Raw genomic sequence first — 17,549 nt, forward strand, 5'->3', positions numbered from 1 at the left:
GCGCACGCGCCGAGGTCTAAGGACTGGCGTAAAGGAAGAGTGCGTGCAACCCCCCGCCGATTTCTGGAAGGGGAAACAGGCCAACCTAGATCAGAGAGGACAGAGCTCACTAGTTCCAGCTCAGAAGGTCCTAGGTTAGGAATGGTTTGACTCTCGGAGGTGGGGCCTAATCTAGGGGCGGGAGAATAATACGTAGTAGTCCTATCCCTATGCACAGATTAGGGCGCGGGCGGGACGGCACTTGACAGGAGCAAGACTTAACTATGGAGCGGAGCATAGTGAGGTGTGTGGCCACTTCCACGCTAGAATCTGTGGGGGCGTGGTCATGCACTGTGGCCAGTCCCAAAACTGGAGTTTAAACCGCGTGCGACTGCTTTGGGGGCGTGGCCAGGATCCGGGGCGGGGCTTAACAGCAAAGTGACCAATCCTAGTGCTAGAATCTTAGAGGGACTGGCCTGTGCTCAATTTGCGGCTTGTCCAAGCCCTGGGTAGGATGAAGTACACCCTACGCTTGGGGGCGTGGCCAGAAACGGGTCTTGACCAATCCAGAGCTGTACGATTGCCTCAGGGCGTGGGCGCAGCAAATTCCGGGGGCGTGGTCAGTATTGATCGGTCGCGGGATCCGGACCAATCCTGGTGTTAGCTTCTGAGCAAGGGCAGGGCCTGTCTCGAAAGAGTGACCAATCCTGTTGCTACAGCCTGAACGGGGCGTGCCATCGGAGGACAAGGCCCGGCTTAGGGGCGGAGTATCAAGGTGCCGGAACCAGTCAGGTTGTTTGGGTTTGTGGAGGGCCGCGCCGAGGTCCTGAGAGGGCCTTTGGGGGCGTGATCCGTTCGGGGGCGGGGCCGGGGCCGGGGCCGGGGCCCCCAGGGGCGTGGCTAGGCCTGGACCGCCGCAGGGGCCATGTCCGCGCCGCCGCCCCTGCAGATCCGCGAAGCGAACGCACACCTGGCGGCAGTGCACCGACGCGCCGTGGAGCTGGAGGCGCGGCTGGACGCGGCGGAGCGTACGGTGCGCGCCCAGGCTGAGCGCCTGGCCCGTCACGATCAACAGCTGCGAGCCGCCCTGGATGAGCTGGGCCGCACCAAGGACCGGTGAGGCCCGGGGCCAACAAGGTGGACTTCTCGGAGGAGGTGGGCGAAGGCGGAGCGGAGATTGGAAAGGGCGCATCAGCAGGGGGAACGGAGAACATTCACGTGGGGGCTGGATTACTGGAGATTGAAAAAACAAACACCAAAAAACTTGAATTAGTCATCAGCATGTAAAATTAAGAGATGCCACACAAGTGTGGATTTTTAACTTAAAAGTTCCCCACAAGGCAAAATCAGCCTGTACTGAATGGTGCAGGGACCACCGACCTCCTGGTGTAGGTATTGGGAGCCATGGCAGGTTCTTGAGCAGAGGAGGATGGGCTCTATCAGCAATTTTGAAGAGTCCCTTTAGCAGCTTTGAGTTGAAAGGGATGAGACAAGCGCCCAGGGAGGTGCTAGGGCCCAGGTGGGAAACAATTCCGAGCTGGTTGGAGTCATTCATTTATCTTTACTGAGCACCTACTACTATATGTGCCAGGCACTGTATTGGGTACTAGGGCACATCCGTAAGACCTACGCAACCCTGCCCTTAGGCAGACACATCACTAGGCAGTTACAACATGGGATGATCAGGGTTGTAATGGAGGTATACACAGGGTCCTGAGGGGACCCAGAGGGAAGGCTTCCTGGAGGAGGAGCCATTTAAGCTGAACAACAAATAGGAAAAGAAGGGGAAGAGGGAACTGCAGGAAGAGCTTGGGGGAGCGATGAGTCTGCGCAGGCTGCTATAACAAAAGATCACAGGCGGTGGCTTAAAGACATTCATGTCTCATTGTTCTGGAGGCAGGGAAGTCCATGATCAAGGTGCTGGCAGGTTCAGTTCCTGGTGAGGACTCTCTTCCTGACTTGCAGATGGTCACCTCATCAGTGTCCTCACAGGGCAGAGAGCTACTTATAAGGGCACTAATCTTATCATGAGGACCCAACCTTCATGACCTCATCTAACCTTACCTCCCAAAGGCCCCACTTTCAAATACCACTCACTGACGTAGAGATGCAACGTATAAATTTGGGGAGAACACAAATGTTCAGTCCATACAGGGAGGCCTTGAGGCAGTGGTGAGGAGCATGGCCTTTATCCTGACAGTGATGGGGAGCCTCAGAGTTGGGAGTAGGGAGAGAACCTCTGGTCCCCTAGTACCATAACTGCCATGTCTTGCCTCCCTGCCAGTGAGATTGCCACACTCCAGGAGCAGCTGCTGACCTCTGAGGCCACTGTCCACAGCCTGCAGGCTGCTGTGCAACAGAGGGACAAGCTCATCGGGCAGCTGCAGCCCCGGGCCGAGTTGCTGCAGGACATCTGCCGCCGCCGGTCACCTCTGGCTGGACTGCTGGCAGCCCTGGCTGAGGCCGAACGCCTGGGGCCCCTGCCAGCCAGTAATCCTGGCCACCCACTGTCTGGTGGGCCCAGTTCACCCCTTGCCAACAGCACTGGGGAGAAGGGGGACAGGGACCACCTACAGCCAGCAGTGTTTGGGACCACTGTGTGAGACCCGGAGCACAGAGTCCAGAATGGAGACAGAGGGTCCCTGTGGGGACTTTTCCCACTGCTATGGGTGTCCTCAGGGCCCCCTGATGGGACCCCATGGCAGAGCCATAATTCTTTTCAAGCTTCAGAGCCTGCTAAAAAAGTCATAGGTCTCAAATGGAAAGCAAGCAGGCCAAATGTTTAGCCCAGTCAGAATTTTTTTAAAACAAAACTTTGTACCAGTCACCTTTGTTGAAAAATTGCCAACGTTTACACACAAAAATTTCTGGCTTCAGACTTGGCCATGCCTACCCGGATCTGAGCCCAGAACACCCTCTTTAGCCAGAGTGTGAGCTTTAATTAACTCCCTCCCCCCCTTATCTGTCTTACTGCCAGATGTCTGGCCCCCGAAGCATCTGAGTTTGAGAGCTCTCTTTCTCTTGAGGCAGATGGTATCAAGTTCCACGTTATTTGACTTTTTCTCCCCTGGCTCTGATTTTCACTCCTCCTGAAGTATCCCCCATCCCAGACTAAAGCTTTTTCTTACTCTTCATCCCAGACCAGAATTAAGAGCTTCAAGCTTCATGCCATTTTGCATTGGTTATTTGAAGACCAATTTTTAATCCTAGGTACTTTTTTCCTAACTCCATCCTTCCTTCATCCTTTAACCCAGAAGGAAGAGCATGCATGTGGGACATGCTAAGATACTGGGTGCAGCCTGAGCTGCCCAGGAAAACTCAGGCCTCCCTTAACTTCTTCTTAATAACGTCCTGCCTTGGGGCCTTCACATTGGCTATTCCCTCTGCCTAGAATGTGCTTCCCTCAGATGTCACATGATTGGTTCCTTGTCACTCAGGTCTTTGCTTAAATATCACCTCCTCAGAGAGAGGTCTTCCCTGACCACCTTTTCTAAAGTTATTCCTCCCCACCCCCTGCCATTACCCTGTTTATTATTATTTTTCTTTATGGAACTACCTACCATCAGAATGTAAGCTCTATTCTATAAGCAGGGTTTTTGTTCTGTCACCAGCACCTGGCACACCCTGAGACCCCAGTAGGAACAGGATGGGTCTGTGGGCCCTGCAGGGAGCCAGAGATTCCCAGCACTTCTGACAACCCCCATCCCACCAGCCAGTCCAGCTTTTGTAGTAAGCCACTGACTCCTTTTTTATATTACCTAGATAATCTATTTTTTAACTCATTTCTATGCTGCCCTTCTTGCCCGAGACATTCAGGGTACTTTGCTTTTTAATCAAACCAGGGAAACCCCGTGCCCTTCTCTGCCCAGTTGAAGTGCCCAGTCTGGTACCATGGCAGCCTTGTTACTCAGGGAATTGTCACACCAGGAACTGCAGAGGGCAGGACCCATTTCAGCCTGGAAAGGTTGGTGCCCAGCCCCAGCTCTCAGGATGGTGCCACCAGCCTGCCTGTCTGCCGTCCAACAGTGGCCCCCCAGTATAGTAACAATAGCTCGTTTTTTTCTCTGGATGAGTAAGGAGGGGCTGTTTGTATGAGGGAAGGCAGGCTGGGGCCTGTCTGAGTTCAACAATAAACTGGATGATTTCTCAGCCTTGGTCCTTCCTTTCTTCCTGGTGTGGGTGCTGGAGAGGTGGCCCCTGTGCTGTTCCTGGTCCACGGTGGGGCTCTGCTGGGCAGGTTACAGCCACGGGAGCTTGTGCCAGGCACTCTACACTCACAACTGTGTCTAATTTCCCCAGCCACCTATAGACACAGGCTGGGAAAGTGAGGCCAAGAGGGTTGTGAGGGCCTGGGCCACTACCAATTTTTGGAGAAGAGCTTGTTGAAATTCTGATTAATCTAAAGATGAGGAGATGCCAAACAGCTACAATAATTGTGGTTAGATTTTACATTTTCTATAGAAAAATTCATTGTATTGCTCATGAAAAAACACAATGGAGTATTTCTCTTCCTACCCGAAGAATTTTGGACTACAGCAAGCCAGCAGAATTTGTGCAGCAGAATGTCACTGCAGCTTCTCAAAGCTAACAGTGTGACAGCGGCTTCGGCTCGACATGCAGCACTGGGTCGCTGGTGTTCCACCAGCTTGTTTCTGGCAGCAGCAGTCTCCCGACCACACCATGGTGCTGTGTGCAAGCCCAAGCTTTAGAAAGCCTCTGCCGATCTCTGGGTCTGTGCAGGCGGGGGGGTCCCCAAATGAGGCCCAAGTTTTAAGTCCTAGGAAATCCAGTGTCCTTTTCTACCCTGCTGGTTGGCGTAGCACTCTGTTGGCAAAGATGTCTGAAGTCTCGATCAAAGGCCTGTGACGGCAGCCTTGTTTCCTCTTAGATTATGTCAGAGGTCAGGGCCACTTCTCTGTTCAGTACCGCGGCCCCTGGCTCACCAGCTTGTCACCAGCAAGCCCACCGAATGATGTTTGAGAACTGAGAACCAGCCATCAAAAGACCCACATGACAAAAACACCATGACTGGCCCCTAAGTAACTACCAGGAATTGCTTTGTCCGACTTAACGCTGAAATGCGTGTAGTACTCTGCTGTGTCCTGGCCCAGCTAGCACTGGTCCCAGGGCCTCCCAGTGGACATGGGCTGGGCTACCTCCAGCCCTTTTGAACTTAAGTCCTTCAGCAGCTGTGGCTGCTGCCCTGTGAGAAAGGGCAGGGGGCCAGTGAAACTTGGAGAGGGGAGTGGACCTACCCCAGGTCACACAGGAATTGGGCCTTAAGCCTCCTCAGCCACAGCCTTGCCTCCTTTCAAATCTAGGATACAGTGGTCTCTGCAGGGCTGTGGCCCATCCTCCTCCTTGTGGCCTGGAAGGGACCCCCACCCCCTAACCCCGGTCTGGGCCTGGCTCTATCCCAGGCCTGGGTATTGCAGGGCTGGGAGTGAGCGAGCAGGGCAGTGGGCGATGGTGCCAGTGACAGACTGCCCTGTTCCTCTTGGCCTGGCCCTACGACCCGGCACAGTCAGGGTTACAGCTGGGGCCCCTCCCAGTCCCAGAGCCAGTGTCCCTTAGCAACAGTCCTGCCAGGCAAGACACACTGCCAACACTGGACAAAGCAGGCAGGAGCCAGTAGAGTGGCCGTCTGGAGAACTCCAGGACAGACGAAGACCAGGTGATTAGGGGGTGCCTGGCCTGTAGTCTGGCTGGCCGAGCAGACCTCTGTTCCATCCAGCTGCCCAGAGAGCACTGACCCAGCAAGGACGCCGTGGACGCCACTAAGGAGAAGCTCCGGGCGCAGTGCCTGTCCTGAGGGATCTCAGGAATCCAGGGCCTGGCCAGATGAGCTGTACCCTCACACCGTTCTGACTACTCAGCCCCAGGGACCACTCCAACTGCGCCCTTTGCCTCCCAGGTTTTTCTGCCGCCTGGACCGGGACAGGAGCTGGTCCTTAGATGCAAGAGAGCTCCAGCGGGGCCTGGCTGAGCTGGGGCTGGCGCTGGACATGGCCGAGGCGGAGGGCGTGTGCAAGTGCTGGGACAGTGATGGCAGTGGGACACTGGACCTGGAAGAGTTCCTGAGGGCGTTGTGGGTGAGGCCTGGCTGCGACTGTGGGCGAGTCCCTTCACTTCGCTCTCTCGGGGGTGTCGAGCTCAGTGGGCTTGTGTGTGAGCATGGAGACACGGGACACCCAAGAACTCATTACTAAGAGGCGCCTGCTCAGGGATCCGATCCCCTGTGCTCTACCTGGAGGGGTTAGGTTCCCCCAGTTACCACACCCCCCTCTCCAGCCCCCCATGTCCCAGGCCCAGGAGGCAGTCATTTCAGCTGCGTTCGCCAAGCTGGACTGAAATGGGGATGGTGTGGTGACCGTGGATGACCTCCAGGGGGTGTACGATGGCCGCGCCCACCCCAAGGTGCAGAGCGTGGAGTGGACTGAGGAGGAGGTGCTCCGCTGCTTCCTGGACAACTTCGGCTCATCCAACTCATCCAAGGATGGGCAGGTGGGTGCCCATGGGGTGCCCCAACCTCCTCCCACCCCAGCCTCTGGGCCCCACTGAAAGCCTGCTTGCCCCCAGGTCACGCTGGCTGAATTCCATGACTACTACAGTGGTGTGAGTGCCTCCGTGGACACGGACGAGGGGTTTGTGGCCATGATGACCAGCGCCTGGCGGCTGTGAGCAGGCACTCAGCTCGCACCATGGGAGCGTAGGACCCCGACTATGGCACCCCTGAGCCAGGGCAGCCCCAGGGGTGGGGACTGGAGGGGAGTGTGGGAGGCTTTAGGCCACAGAACCAGTTGGACCAGGTCTCTGAGGACCTTGCTTGTCCACCAGGCCCAAGGGGGACAAAGGACCCCAGGGAGAAAGGTTCTACTGCTCGGTGAATCCTTGGCCTGCCAGCACTCCCCACCCCTCCCCTCCTGGTCCCAGGGATGCCAAGAGGCCCCTGGGGGACAGGGAGCAAATGGCTCTTCCTGGAAGCCAGGCTCTGCATGGAGGTAGCTGGTCTTAGAAGGCCCGAGTTTGGTGGGGTGTGGGGCCAGGGCCCAGGGCAGCAGGTAGGCCAGGCTGCTGAGGAGCTTTCTCCTGGGAGGCAGAGGCCATTCCCGGCCAGGCCCTTGGGCTTCCTGAGGCCCCTGGGGCACACAGGAGGCCAGGGGTTTAGTTAAAAGTTTTAATGTAGTTCCCAAATACATTTCATATGATAACCTTACATAAATGTTCCAAAAACACATGGGCGTTATCTGGTTTTACTTGTCACTAGTTGGCTAAGGCGTAAAAGCAGAGAAGTGTGACTGGATCTGCCGGGGCCTTTGGGTCTTCCCATGGCTTGGGCTCAGGTGGCACACAACCCACCCAAGGTGTGGGCGGCACAGCTGCAGACCAGGCCTTCTCCTGCTGCTGTGGAGTGGGGCTGGGCAGCTTCCTCTGAAACCCCAGAGCCCTGTGCTCAGGGACCTTTGTAGGTGGGTAGTGCCTGGCTAGCTCTTGGCCCTGCTCTGGGGTGGGGTGGGCACAGGGCCCGCTCCTGTGCGTGCTGCCAGTGTTGGGATTGCCTGTTGTCTGAAACTAGTCCCCTGCCCCATCTTCGAAGGCCTTGCTGGGCTCCCCCTGTGCCTCTCATGGAGGCCCTTAACCCTGGATGGTCTTGGGGGCGGTAACGTCCAGGGCTGGGCAAGGAACAGCCAACAGCAGGAAGCGGGTTTGCGCTCGGGTGCCTGATGATGGGTGACCCACGTGATGGGGACAAGCAAGAGGAAGATGGGGACTCTCCCAGGTCCAGTGACCCTTTTCAGATAAGCTCTCTACAGGCATGGGGCCCACCCTTCAACAACCCATGACTTGGCCTGGAGGAACCCTAGGGGGGAATAAGTGGGGGCTGTCTCCCAGTGGCCCTCAGAACACCCCCGGCCCCCAAGTAAGGCCCCATCCTAGAGGCTGGGACCACAGGGAGAATGAGGACACTGGACCTGCGCCCGCTCAACACACAGGAGCGTCTTAACCTAAAACAAAAACAGTCTTGAGGGGAAAATCTAAAAATACACACTCCAAGTCAGAATGTGGGAAATGGGAGATAAAGACAGAAGTTAGCAGAACATCCAGCAGGCCCAGTGTTTATACTCATAGGGACAGACCTGGTGGCCTGGGCAGGCGGCGGGAACCCATGGGGGTGGTGGCGGCAGTGGGGGAGGCCGGCGACACGAGAAGGGAGGGGTGAAGAAACCAGGCGTCCCAGTCCCAGTGAGAAGCCGTGACAAGTCTTAATGTGCCATTTCAATTCAAAGGGGAGAGGAAAGAAATGTTCTTTTTGTTTTGCTCATCAATATGATGAGGTCTCGTGTCCCAAACCACATTCAGGCAGTTCCCAAGTCTGCTTCTGAACGGGCCGTGCAGATCCGGACTGTGGCCAACCCAGCAGGGAGTGTGGTTCCCGAGCCCCTCGACGCTGCTGGGGAGGGGCGGGTGGGCGGGTGGACAGACGGACAAAGCAGCAGGCTCGAGGGCAGCCGGCTCCCGGCGCTATGTGCTCCCGGCCGTCTGCCCGTCCCCTTCTTCGCCAGCGCCTGTGGGAAGTAGCAGCCTCGCTGTCAGGTCTCCAACCTGGATGGCACCCCATCCCCCAAGGTCAGTCCCCAACACCCAGAGGTCAGCCTTGGGCTGAAGGCAGGCGGTGAGAGGGGAATCTAGGAAACCAGCCCCCGCGCGCCCTCCAGGGCAGGGACTGCTGGCTCACCGCCTCCAGTGGTCCCCGATGGAGCCAGGACATCGTCGTCGTCGTCACTGTAGTCCTCATTGGATGGGGCCACCCCAGGCTCGGGGGCGGGCATCTTGGCCTCTTGCTCCTGCTCCACGCGGCTGCGCAGCGCCAGAATGCGGTGGTGCAGGGCCGCATACAGCTGGCCTGTGTCCTTGGAGCTGGCCTGGGGGATGCAGAGGAAGTGCTGGTTACAGGCCTCGTGGGGAGACGACCCCCTGGGTGGTGTGGCTGCTGCCCTTGCCTCGATGGAATGCCACGGACCCCGGCTGGGACTGGGGAGGAGCCCGACCCTTTCTCCTCACCAACCTGGGGACCACAGACCAAAGCTCCCATGACCCAGGGACTGCCCCGCAAAGGACTCCTAGAGCCTGCAGCTGGGCTGGCCTTCGGTGACGCGGTGGCACTTCTGCCTCTCTCGTTTTGGGGATGGGCCCGCCTAGCGGTCTCCCTGCTCTCCCCAGCCTACACCGTCAGTGCGGAGTGCCCAGTGCCCGACTGGGTATGCTGAGGAACCTCCCTCCTGTGGTGACTCAGGGGCGCTGAACGGGCAGCCCAGCCTGTCCCCGGGGCTGCTCACCGATATCAGGAAGACCTTCACGCCCTGGTCCTCGGTGTCCATGGCCGTGATGCGGATGCTCTTCTCACTGGCCTTGTCGATCTGCATTTGGGCCCACAGCTTGGTGTTGAGGATCAGTCTCAGGCTGCCTTGGGTCCGCATCACTGCAACCAACAAGGTCACTCAGCCCTAATGCCCGACCCCTGCCCAACAACCAGCTGGGAGAACAGATATAACTTGGCAGGAAAGCAAAATCCCACCATATGCCAAGGTCTGAGAAAGCCGCTCACGTGCTGGGGCCAGCCTGACACCACCCGTTCCCTGGCCCAAAATCACCAAGGCCACTGCCCGGGCCAGTGGGATTTGCTGGTCCACGCAGCGCATGCCAGGATGGAGGTTCCCTTGGGGAAGGAGGTGATTAGGCAGGAGGCGGGGTCAGATGGGGACATTTGTGGGTGCATACTAGGGACATGCGCACTTTCTTTAGGCAACACATCACATGGAAGTCGACATCCCCTGACTGTCCTCCACTCACAGGCCAAGCCCCAGCCCCTGCCCTGTGGTTTTTTTTTTAGAAAATAGGTCAAGGCCAACCCATGCTCAGAGCTTCCATCAGGAGGGAGACTAAGACAGGCTGAGGGAGGGGTATGGTAGAGAACAACTGGCATAGACCTTCCTTCTCTGGATGCGCATGTGACACCCCAAGTTCTACCCGCAGTGGGCCCAGGGTCACAGTCAGCCTGCCTAGTTTGTCAGAGCCCGCGCAGGGCACCTGTGCCCTGATTCTATGGACACGGTCACCCCTCGCCTGCCTGCCAGCCCAGCTCTCCCCACTGGAGTGGGCCTGGAGAGGGTTAGGTGTCACTCCAATCTGGGGCCCCAGATGGCCACACAGGACGGGAAACAGCTGGGCCAGCTTGGGGAGGCCTTTAGGGTCCCGGTCCCCAACCAACCGGATCTCCCCAAGTCCTCTGAGTCCCATGTGCCCACCTCTGAGGCGGTGAAGCAGCTTGGACGGGCTTGGAGAGGTCTGTGACAAGGATCAAAAGCTGTGTAGCGTGAAAGGAAAGGGTTCCTTGGACAGATAGCAACAGGGAAGGGAGGGCGTAATGCAACCAGGTGGCCCAGGCTGCTGCCAGCGGAAAGACGCAATGAGCTGGCGGGCTGGAAACACGTGCTCTGTTTGCATTTGCTCGAACATTTCCCCAGAAAAACTGGAAGGAATTGAGCGGACGTCCATGGAAGAAAGAATGGTGTCTGAACAGAAGGGCCCTTTCCACCTCTGTTCCAACTCAGGGACAATTCTGAAGGATGCAACGTGAGCTGCTACTACTGGGCCAGGGACTGCTGTTTTTGTAAAGGCTGGAGGACAATTTTAGTTTGGGAAGATTAAAAATAAAGGTGAACATACATGTTTCACAATACAGACACATGCACACGCTGGTTTTCTTCAAACACATATATAATGTGTATACATACACACAGCATACACCCAGTTTTGTAACCAGCATACTTTTTGGAATAAGATTCACGTACAGGCGGCCCAGGGGCATCACTTACGATAGCGAAAAAAATGAGAACAACCTACATGTCCATCGATAGGAAAATGGTGACATACATTCATTGTCAGCAGGCTATTAATATAAAAGTTTTCCCAAAAAGTTGTGTTTTTAAGGAAAATTTAACGACATAGGAACACATTCACAAAATAGCTAATGAAAAGAGCACGATACAAAATCACCCCATTTGCTTAAAAAAGAGCTACAGAACAGGAATGGATTGCCAAAATGTTATTAGCAGAGATTTCTCTCTTTATAAAGAAGTTGTAGTTGATGTTTGATTTCTTCTTTTTCCTTTCTACCATAAAACAATTGGCACTTTCATTATCAGAAAATAAGTTTAAAAACTGCTAAGTGCTTTTATCCACTTTCACATTTACAACGGGGGGAGTCATGGAAGGGCTGGCAGCTGGAGCCTCTGGGGCAGACCACAAGGTGTGGGTGCTGGGAGCTCTTCTGTGGGGACTCACTTCCCTGCTCCCTGCCCTTCACTGCCTTGGGAATCTGCACCATCCTAGGCACTCTCCACGGGGGCCCCACCGCATCTCACCTAGTCGGGACTGTAATGTCCCGTCGTCAGTTGATGCCATGTCGTTGAGTCTGAGCAGCCCCCGGCCTCTCTCCACCCACGACTGCGAGGTCTTGTCAAAGACAAACAGCTTACACTGGATCTGGAACACAGGCAGCCCTCTTGGTGAGCAGGGACCCTGGCTGGGTGGACGCCGCTGCATAGAGGGACCCCTGGGCGGCTCCATCTAACTCCCATGAATTACCTGGGTCAGCAAACTATGGCCTGGGGTCCACATCTGGCCCTTGGCTAAGTTTTCTGTCCTGACCTCAAACCAGAATGGGTTTTACATTTTAAAAAGAGGGACATTTTAAAATTAAGGAAATGCAAATCAAAACAGATACCACTTCACACCCACTAGGATGGCTATGACCTAAAAGACTGATAACGCACTGGAGAGGATATGGAGAAATTAGAAGCATCACACATTGCTGGTCGATGCTGTGGAAAACAGTTCCTCAAAATGCGAAACATGGAGCGACCCAGCAACGCCACACCGCCCAGCAATGCCGCTCCTAGGTGTGCACCCAAGATAATCAAAACAGGTGTTCACACAGAAATCTGTCCATGAATGTCACAGCAACATGATTCACAACAGCTAAAAAGTGGAAACAACCCAAATGTCCATCCACAGACTGGAGTATTGCTCAGCCATGAAAAGGAGGGAACTGCTGACAGTTACTACAACGTGGATGGACCTTGAACACACGGTACTCATGAGAGAGGCCAGACACACAAGGCCACACAGTGTGTATGTAATTCCATTTATGTGAAATGTCCAGAACAGGCACATCCACAGAGACCGGAAGTCGGTTAGTGGTTGTCAAGAGCTGGGGAGCGACTGCTAATGGGCAGTGTTTTGGGGGAAAAATGTTGTAAATTAGATAGTAGTGACAGTTGCACATCTCTGTGAATATACTAAAAACCACTGAATTGTACACTTTAAAAGGGTGAATTTTATAGTGTGTGCGCGTTATAGCTCAAAGCTGTTATGTATGTTAAAAAAATAACCCACGGAGACTGTATGCGGTCCTTTACAGAAAAAGTTTGCAGATCTTTATAAGTCAATATCTCTTAAAATGGACAGATTAAAAAAAGTGTTGAGTGGGGAAAAGGAGAAGTACCACTAAAACCCCACACAACAAACTCCCCTACAGTATGTGTACGTGGTTTACCGACATGTGCGTGTGAGAATGAAAGCAGATGAACAGCACACGGAACTGGATGTGCTGCACCAGGATGGGGAGGAAGGTGGGGACAGGAAAGAATAGGGTGAAGTCTGGGGTGCATCTGTGATTTTTTACACCTAATATAACACCACGAGGTGCCAGAGTGACAAAGTAACCACAGCTGTTAACTCTGGGGGGTAAGAGAAGGTGTTTGTTACAAGTCCTTGTAATTCCCTAACTACGAGACATCTCAAAACAGATCCTTTTGTCAGAAAACAAAGCAATATAAGAAGTCCCTCAGCACTGGCTAAGTTCTCAACAAAAGCCCCACCAACAAGGCTGCAAAGGGTGGGGACATAGGCCCCTCTGTCACTCCCAAGGGAGGGCTGAGTGCCTGGGGAATGTGGGTCCAGCCTTTGGCAAAGATTCAGAGACGCTTCGGGATACTGACGGCCCTCACACCTCCACCTCAGGGCCAAGAGGCCCACCTGTGGGCCACCTCACCTGTAACACGTTGCTCTCCGCCTCCTCCCCGGTGATGACTTCCACTTTTTCCAACAAACACTTCCGTGCTGTTGCCTTGGTGTAGGCAGCTGCCGATTCGGCCAGGGACTCTGCAATGTTATTAGCTAAACAACATCGACTATTTACTTGGTGGGGGGAGAGTGTGAGCCTCACAGGAGACAAAAGGGTTGGCTTGGCCTTGAGGGTACCAGCTACCCCACGCCTGGGACTTGGCGTGGACCCTGAAACACACCAAGTATTTGGCCTCGGAATCTGCAGGGAGACCAGCTGGGAGCTGTCAGCGTGGCTCTGGCCCTCCCACTTCCCACCCAGGGAAGGACAGAGCTCTGAGGACACAGAGGAAAAACTCCCTCTGTTGCCTCCGGGTGTGGAGGAAGAGGTGACAACCACCTCGACCACCCTATCCCGAATCACCACACAGTCACAGTCACCACACAGCACCACGTGCTGGCTGGTTTTAGATGAACACGTCCCCTTTCTGCTCACTGAAAACCAGCGCCTATGGCTTTCTGGCTCTGTCCCAGGGGGTGGTTCATGAGGTTATTACTGCTGTGTTGAGTTGGTCCCCACATCCCTCCCAGGCAGGGGCGTGAACGGACAGTGTCACTCGGTCCCCCCTTCCATGCGGCAGCAGGACTGCGACGTACCTTTCTCGGGGGTGGCCTCCTGGGATGAGGACTCGGACCCAGACTCAGCCGCAGAGTTTTCCCTGTTGGCATCTGAAGTGACCTCATTTAATTTGGGGGGGCTCTGCAGGGAAACGAAGGCACACAGGGAGGGGGGTGTTTGGGAGTCCTGGTGGGCCAACTGCTGTGCAATGGAAACCCATTCGGCCGGGGCGGCTTAGCCAGGAAGAAGCATGGCCTGTGACTGAATGGAAACCTGTCTCAGGATGAGAAGAGACAAGGAGTGGAACACTGACTTTAAGGAACCCTGGCGTTAAGCTGAGTCCATGCTGGCTCTTACTTGCAAGTGAAAGCGTCCTAACTTTACAGACGACAACATGGCAGCCACACCATGCCCCTCTGACCGGGGGAGGGGGCTCTAACTAAAAGCCTTTTGGGCCCCAGGAAGAAGTCCCCACAGGAGCCACTCACCAACACGCGCTCACTCATGTTCTGGCCAAATACGAATTTGTTGCTGGTGGCGTCGGCATTGTTGGTCGAGTTCTCTAAGCTGAAGAGAAGATGGGCTGTGAGTTCGGGGATGGAACCTGGTGGGTAATAGGTGGTCGAGCTGCCACCGGCCCGTTGGATTCTGCTCTGGGCATGAGCTCTGGGCGACAGAGGTCACTCTGAGGGCTGGGCTGGACAAGCTCACAGAACTCAGGTCCTGTCTTGGGCATCCACCTAAGTCCCCTGTCCTGACCCCTCCAAAGCTGTGTCCAGAGTGGGAAAGAAGGGAGGGGCTGGAGGGCGACCAGGGTTCTGGAGGCCTCTGCCCCCTCCCCTCCATCCTGCCCCCGAGGAAGGACAGGGCTGGCTCCTGGTCCGGGTGCTGCCTCCTCTCTGGGCCCGAGTCAGGGCGGACGGATGACCAGGCCCTCTGGGGCGGAGGCTCTCCCCACATAAGGCTGGGTACTGGGCCCGAGACACACACCTGGAGCTGATATACTGAAGGAAATAGTTGGTTGCGGTTGGCGTTTCTGAACTGGGGTGTCCGGCATTCTCCATGTCGGCTGCTTCAGTGTTCTCATTTATTAACTGGGAAACAGACAGGAAACCCTTATGCTCAGAGAACGGCACATTCTGGGCTTCTACAGCTCGGCCTGACCGCACAACTCCTCCGCCGTGTGGCACGGCTCCCACACACAGGTGTACGTGCGTGCGCTGTAATCAACTCCAAACCTTTTGCTTTAACGGTTAGGGCACAAAAACAATTTATAAGGCATTAGGAAGCCTTTTCTACCTTGTTTAAAAAAAACACAGTCAGGTTGGAATTTGCATCAATGCTTCTGTACCGAGATCACAGAATGCTTACAAATCTGGTATTTTAAGGAGTTTATTATAAACAAAACAAAAGCATCGTTTCTCAGAGGCTTCTTTGATGCCAACGGCCATCCCTGCTCCGTGATCTAATGCACAGCTCCTGGGGAACCCTGAGAGGTGGGAATGATGGACCTGGTCCTGTGAGCTCAGAGGGGCTAGGAGACCACAGCCTGCAGTTGCCCCCCGCAGAGGTTCAGATGTGACTGAGACCTCAGAGATCACCTGAGCCCTGGACCTCCAGGAGGCACTGCCCTCACCCCAATGTCAAGGCAGCGTTCCCCTAAACTAGAGGAGCAGACTCAACCTGGTGCCCAGCCAGGCCTTGCCCCCAGTGCAGGTGGATTTCAAGGCCCTCCCTTTGCTTGCATCTTTCTTCCTGGAGGGAGCTGCCCCTAAGGGACTCATTATTTTGGCTAAAGTCGTGCGACATCAACATGTTTTTCGTCTCTTGGGGCATCTGTGCTTCTCTTGGACAGTGACACCACAGGAGGATACAGATGGCCTGACCCGCTGTCTTCTATGCACCCAGAGACTTTTGTTTCCTCAATTTGGCGTTTCTCACCCTGAGCATCACTGACATTGGGGCCGGACCGTCCTGGGCACTGTGGGGTATTGACAGCACCCCTGACCCCTACCCACTTGATGCCAGGAGTACCTATCCCTCCGTGTGACAACCACAGATGCCCCAGACACGACCACTGATCCTGCCTCAGACCTCTAGAGGAGTTTCTTGCCAGCTGAGCTGCTAGAAACGGCACAGAGGACTATTCTGGCCCTGGGGCTTGCCCACTCTTCCCGCAGCGCCAGCACATAGGGTGCAGAGCCAGGATCCCCTGCCACTGCCAGATGCCTCCCACCCCGACTCAAAGTCCCCAGTCCGGGTACACCGCCTGGGGGCCAGCTACAAGGTGACAGATACAGTTGCTCCTGTGGGAGAGAAAACAGTATCTTTCCACCTGCACAACTTTTAAAAAACAGGTGATGGTTCTCAGTCAGAAGTGACTTGGTCGTCCCGTGGGGAACATTTCAGTACTATTTGGGGACCTGTGTGGTTATCACAACCTGGTTGTGCACCTGGTATTTAGAGGGAGGGCCCATGGATGCTGCTCAACACCCTACCGTGTGCGGGTTGGACTCCAACAACTAAGCACAATCTGGTCTGAATGCTGCTGCTAGTGTTGAGATAGGAAACAAAAATCTCTCACTGGTCGCCTCCTTGTCCCCTGCCGCCAGAAGCCACTGCTGAGTCCCATACCTGGGGTGGAAGGGTGGCCAGTGGGGTGTGCACAACAAGCGGCGGCTGGCTGTGGCTGTGCCGCGAGTCACAGAACCATTCTATGACAGCCCCCCCCACCCCGATCCTCGGCGGCAGACTCCTGTCGTTGAACCTGAGAGGAGGAGGCATGTTGAAGTTCAGCAGCCCCCCAGCCCTCGGAGCACATACCTTGACTCTGTCCCTCAAGTTCTGCCCGAACACAAATGCTTGCTGTGCGACCTGCTCTTTCTTCTCGCGGCTGTCTTCCTCAGAGGCGTTGCTGGACTCATTTTTCTGGGGCTCTTTCTCCTAGTGAAAAAGAATGACAGCTGGAAGGGTCCTAGTAGCCATGACGCGCAAGCTGAACCGCCTCATGCCCTCCCGGAGTCCCCCTTGGTGAGGGTCCCGGGCTGAGGGACCTCTGAGGAGGCCAGAACCAACAGGAGGAGCGTGTAGGCAGGCCCCGGGCCCGGAAGGGGCAGCCGGGGACCCGGGGACGACGGCACGGCTGGGTCACTTCCGGGGCTCCCTCCGGCTCAGAGCTGTGCAGCTGACTAATCACCCCAAGAACCAGCCATCAAAGTCTCCAAGAAGCATATACTGCAGAAACGATTTTTATTTCTAATTCCACTGACTGGTCTGAAGGTGGGGGGCTCAGGGAGATTTCAAAATGGAATTGCAGATGATCATTTTCACCCTTTGAGCCTGAATATCCACTAGAGGGTGGCGGGAGGCGGAGGGTGGAGAAGCTCTGGCAGCAACTTAGCTACTGGAGTGGAAAGACACACAGATGCAGTCAGGCTTGTGCATGAAGCTTGTTGCATTACGGCCACTGGGATTCCAAATCTGCCTCTGCCAACCGCAAGAGCAGGCTCGTCAGTCGTGCCCCTTGTTTTCCAGCTGCTCTGCAGCACTACTGGAAAACATATGCTTCTGGCCTATCTAACTCCAGAACCCCGAAGGACTGTTCTTTTACAAAAATAGCAGATGGGTTTCTGAGCTGACCGCCCCCACAAGCAAACTTCTTCAACTGGAAAGAGCACATATGTGTGAATCCCCGGAGTCGCTGGGGTGTGGAGACAGGGAGGGGAGACATTTCTCCACGTAAAACGCGTACAAGGCCCTCATCAATGAAAGCCATTCCTCTGGCCCCAGCAACTCCCCAGGGCTCAACAGTTAGTGTGCCACC

General features: G+C 55.3%; 3 protein-coding genes across 3 annotated transcripts in view; 2 read left to right on the top strand and 1 right to left on the bottom strand.

Moving 5' to 3' along the window:
• The first annotated feature begins 762 nt into the window (after positions 1-762).
• On the top strand, positions 763-4,116 carry VMAC (vimentin type intermediate filament associated coiled-coil protein). Its single transcript, XM_019653563.1, has 2 exons — positions 763-1,095; positions 2,264-4,116. The coding sequence occupies exons 1-2, from the start codon at positions 905-907 to the stop codon at positions 2,580-2,582; spliced, it is 510 nt and encodes a 169-aa protein (XP_019509108.1). The 5' UTR covers positions 763-904; the 3' UTR covers positions 2,583-4,116.
• Positions 4,117-4,593: 477 nt separating this feature from the next.
• On the top strand, positions 4,594-7,214 carry CAPS (calcyphosine). Its single transcript, XM_019653328.1, is given in 5 exon segments — positions 4,594-4,667; positions 5,435-5,653; positions 5,894-6,071; positions 6,271-6,483; positions 6,559-7,214. Coding segments are annotated over 5 exon segments (786 nt in total). The 3' UTR covers positions 6,661-7,214.
• An 866-nt stretch (positions 7,215-8,080) lies between these two features.
• The window catches only part of RANBP3 (RAN binding protein 3), a 52,098-nt gene continuing 42,629 nt past the window's right edge, over positions 8,081-17,549 (bottom strand). The window contains exons 10-18 of the mRNA XM_019653329.1: positions 16,550-16,669; positions 14,717-14,820; positions 14,215-14,293; positions 13,765-13,867; positions 13,097-13,221; positions 11,406-11,526; positions 9,318-9,460; positions 8,717-8,903; positions 8,081-8,546 (exon numbers count right to left, since the gene is read on the bottom strand). Of these exons, the coding sequence (XP_019508874.1) occupies positions 8,503-8,546; positions 8,717-8,903; positions 9,318-9,460; positions 11,406-11,526; positions 13,097-13,221; positions 13,765-13,867; positions 14,215-14,293; positions 14,717-14,820; positions 16,550-16,669 (1,026 nt within the window). The 3' untranslated portion in view covers positions 8,081-8,502. The remainder of the gene's footprint in view (positions 8,547-8,716; positions 8,904-9,317; positions 9,461-11,405; positions 11,527-13,096; positions 13,222-13,764; positions 13,868-14,214; positions 14,294-14,716; positions 14,821-16,549; positions 16,670-17,549) is intronic.

Source organism: Hipposideros armiger, unplaced genomic scaffold (genome assembly GCF_001890085.2).
Source record: "Hipposideros armiger isolate ML-2016 unplaced genomic scaffold, ASM189008v1 scaffold_202, whole genome shotgun sequence".
NCBI lineage: Eukaryota > Metazoa > Chordata > Mammalia > Chiroptera > Hipposideridae > Hipposideros > Hipposideros armiger.

Coding starts and splice junctions, on each gene's coding strand:
- VMAC (XM_019653563.1), top strand. CDS start 905: ATGTCCGCGCCGCCGCCCCTGCAGATCCGCGAAGCGAACGCACACCTG. Junction 1,096..2,263: donor CTGGGCCGCACCAAGGACCG/GTGAGGCCCGGG, acceptor CCTCCCTGCCAG/TGAGATTGCCACACTCCAGG.